The following is a 7,227-nucleotide window of genomic DNA, read 5'->3' as shown; positions in this document are numbered from 1 at the left end:
GACCAGGCTGGCCTCGAACTCAGAAATCCACCTGCCTCTGCCTCCCAAGTGCTGGGATTAAAGGCGTGCGCCACCACGCCCGGCTTTCCTGGACTCTTAATCTACTCCCAAATGCCCTTCAATATAAGCTGTTTTATTACCTCTGTTATTTGTCTAAGGGGTCACACAGGAAATGGACACCCCACCCCCAGTCTACAATACAAAATACTCACACCGAAGAAATAACGTTGTAAGACCAGTTCGGGAGTCATTTCTTCCAGGTCTCTCTTCCCCACTTCCGGAATCCACTTCATTCCTATCTTGTAGCCCCAGGATAAGCTACCGGCCCTTGAGTAATCTCTAGACTTGTCCAACCTCTTGCCTGCCAAGGTACACCTGCTGCTGAGTGGGCAGGCTCACTCTCACCCTGGTGAGACACAGAGGCTCAGCTAAAAAGGACACAGCTTACCAACCATTCCTATGAGCAAGCTTTCCGTGGACACTGGGTTTAACTAGCATTTCCCCAAAAGGTCTTATCAGTTAGCTTGTGGGACCAAAGCTGGGAATATGAGCTTTTAAAACAGTGTTGTCTCAGGATAAAAAGACCTGCTTGGCAAGCTAGCAACCCGAGTTTGGTCTTTAGTACTCATGTGAATGTAGGAGAGAGCTGGCTCCACAAAGCTACCCTCCGATATCACACACATACCATGTCATGGGTGCCCACACCTTTGCACACATACATGCATGAGTGAGTGCATGCGCACACACAATAAATAATTTTTAAAAATCAGTCTACTTTTGAAATTCTTGAGATGAAGTCTGTTTGAAACTGAGGTCAAAGATAAAAGGATGAAAACAGCTCATTGTCACCTTCATTGGGACACGTAGGGAACGTTCATTGTTAAGTTCTCTGTAACTTATTTTTACCCTGTGTATGCACGAGTGTGTGTGTGTGTGTGAGTATGTGCAACATTCAGGAATCGGGACTCTCCTTTCACCATTGTGGGTTCAGAGCCTAAAACTCAAGTCACCAGACTTGGTGGCCTGAGCCACCTCTGGGGGGCCCATCTTCAGATGCTTTTGTTGAAAGGAATTTATGGCATCCGGGAGTGGAGCCAAGACCACCCCCAACCCTGTTCTTAGATTCCAACAGGTTAGAAAGGAATAATGAACATTTCTCTTGCCGATACCCACTCCCTGAGAGCAAGGAAGTATTGCTTAAATCAAGAGACAGGGGATTACCAGTTAAACCTTAGGATTAAAATAGATGAGCTGAACTCTTATTAGTTCCAGGTGAGTGGCGTATAGTCAGATGACACAGCTGCTCCCGGTCTCCAGGTGAAGCCACAAAGTCCCGGTATCAGGGGGTGGCACGTGCTCTGCCTTCTGTATAACTCACTAGGGCCAAGCACCCTTCAAGGTCAAGCACCCCACCCAGACAAGTACCTCACCGGGCCAAGTACTGCACTGAAGGCTAGTTGTGGGAGGACAGACACCCCACCATCCTTCCGTCCATCCACGTGCCTTGCATGAAGGCTCAATAAACAAGAGCCGCCTCAGACTCACCCAAACAACGGCCGTTTTCCTCAAACCATCTGAAGAAAAAAATCCAATGCGTCGGTCTAAAACCATAAAACCAGCCGCACACTCCACGGTGTGCGTGTCTCTTCTGCCCACTAACAAGGAAACCTAAGTTGTGGGCTTTGCCCTCCAAAACATAATAGTAAATATAGTAGAAAAATAAATAAAAATTGTAAAGCAGAACTGTTTACTGCATGTGGCCCCCCTTTCTCCTGTAGTGGAAAAAAGTCAAAAGCTTTTTTGCTTTTTTGCTTTTTTTTTTTTTTTTTTGCCCTGGGCTGGGCCCCAGTGGCTGAGGCCCTGTAACTTTAAACCTGGCCTGAGGTCATCTTGTGATGCTGGCCAAACAGAATTCGGGGGCGGTCCTAGATCTCCGGGACCACCTGACGCCCACCCGCTCCCGCCCCGGGACCGGAGACATAAATGCCGACTGTGCCTAGAGGTTGCCAGCTGCCAAGTTTTCTGTGCTTGCTGCCTCTGCGGTCCAGAAAGCCCGGGCACTCTCTGGCGCTGAGACTTTTGATCAGCGCCTTCCAACCTCCTCCCGAGCTCTTCCCGGCTGGGCCTGTGGCTTCGAAGTTTTTTGTTTTGTTTTGTTTTGTTTTTCATCTTTTCACAACCCACAAAAAACCCACTAGCTGCTGAGGCTCCAACGAGATCAAGATGTGGACCGTGCCAGTGTTGTTCTGGGTTTTGGGGAGCGTTTGGTTCTGGGACTCTGCGCAGGGAGGTAAGCGCCATGCATGATTGGCAACCAGCACTTGTTGGTGGGGACAGAGGGAGGCGGGGGATGCTTGGGCCTGGGATCTGCGAGTGCTGGGGGGAGGGAGGGAGAGCGGTGGGGTAGCTTAGATGGGGCTAAATCTCTTGTAACAGCCTAGTGGGTGTGGCGGTAGGGGATCCACCCACAGGTGGTAGGGGTACAGAATGGCCCTTAACAACCCCCTCCGCCCCGGGGGCTAGTGTTACGGGATGGGAAGGTGACCAAGAGCGACTGGACTGGCCCAAAAAAGCAGTGCGTTAGAGGAATGGTTAATGTCTCTGAAAAAGAGGAACAGATAGGAGGACGTAGATTGGAACTGTGGGTCACACCCCTGTCTGGGGATAGACCTGAAAAGGCTTCGCTAATTAGGATGGTAGCTGGAAGGGGCGGTGGAACAGCTTGAACCGCAAGCTGCTATCTTTCTAGCATCCTTGTCTCTGCTTCTTTCTTTCCTCCCCTCCCCACACCCCTACACTGGAAATGGATGGAACCCAGGGTGCCACGGACCTGTACCTCCTAACCTGGAGGGCTGCCGTGAGCGTTGAAGCACAAGTGTGTTTGAGGCCATGTATTGAACTTGGCCAAGGACTCAGTAGCTGAATTAATGTTAATTAAAGACGAATGGAGCCTGAGAATGTAGCTCAGTTGGCAGAGTCCATGCTTGGCATGTGAGACACACTCATGATCCATTCCCAGCAAGATACAAAAACCAGGATAGTGATGTTCAACTGTGTGATGTCAGCACTGGGAAATGGAGGCAGGAGGATGAGAGGGTTCAGGGTTATTTATCTTGGGGTATAAGGAGTTTGAAACCAGCCTGGGCTTTAAGACCCTGACTAGAAAGAAACAGATTGATGGGACCACCATCACGTCCTCCTCTTCTGAATTACTGTCTTCTTTCTGGGTGATCTATTGCTGGGGTCTAGGAAAGTCTCCTGTTATTTTGTTTCTTGCTTTGACGTTTTAAGTTGTATCTGTATTCCTGGTGGATCTAAACTCTTAACCTTGATCCCAGGGCCAAGAAGTCATCGGACAGTCTCAGTTGCTCACTAAATGAAGGCTAGTGGTCGTCAGAGATGTAGGACTGTCTTTCCTGGTGAAGGAGTGGTTTGTGTGAGATGGGTGGGCCTAGCCTAGGCTTCTATAATTCTCCACAGACAACACCTAGTGTTAGGGAAATTATATAGAGTGCATGGGCGAGGTTGTCCGCTTGCTTCAAAGAGACGAAGCTATCTTTATGGTGCTCAGGGGTATTCCTGGCAGTCCTATCTTTGAAACTTCTTGCGCTAGGATATATATATATATAAGTTCTGTATTTCGGTTCCATTTCCGTCATGGCGAGACAGTGCGTGTTAAGAACATGGCTTTTCACTCACCAGTGCAAAGTGAGGGGAGGCACCCACCCCAAACCACATCCTAGGAAAGCCAGAGGCTGGCTGGCATCCTCCAAAGGCAAGGGTAGGCTGCAACTGTCTCAAGCCAGCTCCCAAAATGCTCCTAAAATGTAGCTGGTATTTGGTCTTGTCTAGAAAAAGTCATCACTCAGAGTAGAAACTGTACAGCTGAAGAAAAAGCCTTGGTACAGGGGTGTCCAGAGAGGTGGCCATGTGGCCAGTTGTATCCAGGCTGCTCTGCAGCAAGATTGAGCCTGCAGGGTTTTTGTTTGAGAATAATGAATATGGATGAGTTAACTCCATTGAGTTAAGCTATTACTGGGGAGCCAGATCAGGGGTGGTTGTGGTATGCTAATTCTATTAGAGTCTTATGCCATACTGATTTAGGGTTATAACCCAACCCCCTCTGCAATCCCCAAGGTGTTCATGGAGTCTAACGAGGCTTGTTGTCCTCACATCTGGCAGCCTCCCCCACTGCCAGGCCCCACCCTCACACTGAACTAACATCCAAAGCCGGTACCCCAGGACTCGCCCGTTTAGCAGTGGCTTTTTATAAGATTCTCGGCAAGCTACTGCTTGCCGCTAACCCATGTGTGCTCTTCTGGGACCAGTCCGAGCAGGATTAATCATGTGGCACAGAAATCATCCTGTGATTTCCCTGAAGTTCTTGCCAGTTTTCGGGGGCCCTGGAATCCTCACAAGCTGCTGAGGGCTTATGTTGCCGAGGAAGCCTTGAATAAAGCTGGTTCTGTTAGAGGTTCTGTGGGGGATACTGGGGCTTAGGGTCCCAAACTGAGTTCAGGAGAGGGAAACACATTTAAAGATGCGTGTGCAGCAGCAGAAGGCTGAGCGTAGCCACGACCAACAAGACAAAACTCAGCTCACCCACCATTGACTCTGCTGGCAATGGAGAGACCCAAGTCTCCGTGTGACAGAGAATGGCCCTGACTAGTGGGCGGGACACCACCTCCTTGCATTCCCACCCCCCACCCCTCACCCCCACCCCCACATTCTAGGAATGTCGCAGGCTTACCTCCTTTAATCTCCCCAACCTCTCCTGTAAATTATACACTATTATCCCAGAAGTTGCTGGGACCTTGATTCAGAAACAAAGTTAAGCTTTTTACTATGATTGAATAAAAAAAAAAAAAAAAAAAAAAAAAGACTGACTTGAGACTGAAGGTGGACTTCACTTTATTCATTTAAACATGAATAAAAAGAATTACTCACTCCTCATACAAGAGTGGAGTTGGCCTGGTGCATTAAAATACATTGTTGCCTTAGTTTGACTTGCACACAGGCGGCTAGACCTCTCCCAAGAGGGTGGGGCGGGTTGCTGGGTGCAGGAAAGCACCTAGCCGAGAGTATGCTCTGCCACCCTTGCCAACCAAGAATGAACCTGTGCTCTGGATTGCACTGGCTTATCTGAATTTTTGTCATATTTCTGGCTTCTGAGAGTGGGCGTTCCAGGTTACAGCTTGTGGAAGTGTTTTGGGGGAGGCCAAGGAGGAAGCAAACTCAAACACCAGTTTAGCCAGGAACCTTGCAGAGGATCCCTATCTTGCCCAACCCATCTCCCAAGGAAGCTCTGATATCCTGACATCTCTCAGGAAAGGAGCCTGTGTTGTGTGGTCGGTCTTGTTAGAAGAAGAGGGTCCAGTGATTTTTGGGGAGGTCAAGATAAGAGGTTGCTTGTAGGATTTGTGTGAGGCACACAACAGATAAAGTTCCCCTTGCCTGCAATTTTAAGTACTTTCTCAACAGAGTTCTGAGAGAGAGAGAGAGAGAGAATCAAGTGTACCTTTCTCAATTACTCTGCACCATATTTTTTGAGACTCTTTCTCTCACTGAATCTGGAGCTCACGGATCACTAGACTTAGATGGGCCATTGCCCTTAGGGATCCGGTTGCCTCTGCCTCCCCGTTGTTGCGGTAACAGATACACACCACTGTGCCCTGCTTCGTATGGGAGTTTGGGGGCTGGAGCTCGGATGTTCATGTTTGTGTGGAGAACACTTCACTGACAGCCCTCTTCCCAGCCCCTGGAATGTTCTGGGTAAGGAAAGTGACTAGGCTTTTCATCCAAGATCTAAGGTAGGATAGAGCCAGGTTAGGAAACAGCTGACATGCTGCCAAGTTCATCCAGGGCAGGAAATGAAGGTGGCTGTTTCCTCCCACATGTCTGACCACAGTGCCTTAGCTGTCCATCATCCCAGACTGTTCATAGCCAGCCAGGTGGTGGGAAATTCTTGAACATCAACAGATAGAGTAGACCAGGGTTGGAGAGACATCTGGGCCAGCATGAGAACCTGAGTTTGGTTCCCAGAACCCATGTAAAAAATGCTGGTCTGCTGTAGCAAGGGGTTTTTTTGTTTTGTTTTGTTTTTTGTAATCCCAGTGCTAGGAATGCAGAGACAGCCTTATCCCTGAGGCTCTCCGACCAACCAGGCTAGCCCAATCAGCAAGCCCCCAGCCTCTGAGATATCCTGTCTCAAAAAATAGAGTGCCTAAGGAATGGTATCTAAGGTTATCATTTGAACACGCACATGTGCACCTACACATGCACACACAGAGAGGGAGAAAGGGAGAGGGGTATTCTGCATTTGTGTCTGGTCCAGTGACTTTGCCTGGAGAACAGTCTGTATTTGGCAATGAGTCAGGCTAAGTTCAGAGGGAGGCTTTCGACCTTGGGCAGCTGATCACTTAGGTGGAGAAACAGAAGACAGTCGCGGTTGGGGCAAGGCAAAGTGGATGCAGTTTCAAAAACAAAAACCTCTGGAACGGACAGTTGCCTTTCCAGATGAAGATGAGCTCGTGGCTTCTAATCCGCAGTGCCAATAAATTGCAGAAGTGCCTGGAGAGGAATGGGCAGACCAACCGGTGCACACTGAGGTGCTGAGAGCCCCTGTTATATTGGCAGGGTGCGGGGGAATGCCTAGGAGGCCAGAGAAGGAGGATGCTGTGAGCAGGGTATTTCCCAGAGTCCATAAGGGAGAAGAAAAGAGCAAACAAGCCAGAGGAGAGCCCACCCAAGGGAGAAAGGACTTAGCTTGCCTGGAGTCTCTAGAAAAGGAGAGAAAGAAAGATAAGTAATGTCTTTTGTTGACAGGAAAGCTGCCCCACCCAAGGAATTTGCTTATTTGACAAATATTTATTGAGTTCTTGCTGTGTGTTCAGGCATCTAAGCGTTGAGCTCCTACAGGGAAGTCCTCTATCTTGGCAGCCTTGGGGATTCTGACCTCAGTTAGGGTGGGTCCCCGAGAAAGAGAAATCTTTAATCCCTTGATCTGGGAATACACATTCCATCCAATGCTTTTGTTCTTTGGGAAACCAAACATCTCTAGAGCCCTTTTCAATTAGAAAGGGCCTGTCACAGGGAACACATATGTGTATAAAGTGCAGAAAAGTGTGTCTCATTTGTGTGGGGGGAGGGGGCAAAGGAAAATATCTATCTTGTCAGACTTGGTTTTTCTTTCATTTAAGTTTTTTTTTTTTTTTTTTTTTCCCCTCC

At 48.6% G+C, this 7,227-nt stretch overlaps 1 protein-coding gene across 1 annotated transcript in view; it reads left to right on the top strand.

Annotated features, from left to right (window-relative positions):
• Positions 1-1,916: 1,916 nt before the first annotated feature.
• Pdpn (podoplanin) overlaps positions 1,917-7,227 on the top strand; it is a 33,049-nt gene continuing 27,738 nt past the window's right edge. The window contains exon 1 of the mRNA XM_021161096.1: positions 1,917-2,290. Within this exon, the coding sequence (XP_021016755.1) occupies positions 2,224-2,290 (67 nt within the window). The 5' untranslated portion in view covers positions 1,917-2,223. The remainder of the gene's footprint in view (positions 2,291-7,227) is intronic.

Source organism: Mus caroli, chromosome 4 (genome assembly GCF_900094665.2).
Source record: "Mus caroli chromosome 4, CAROLI_EIJ_v1.1, whole genome shotgun sequence".
In the NCBI taxonomy this organism is placed as follows: Eukaryota; Metazoa; Chordata; class Mammalia; order Rodentia; family Muridae; genus Mus; species Mus caroli.
This window is presented reverse-complemented; position numbering and strand designations above follow the sequence as displayed.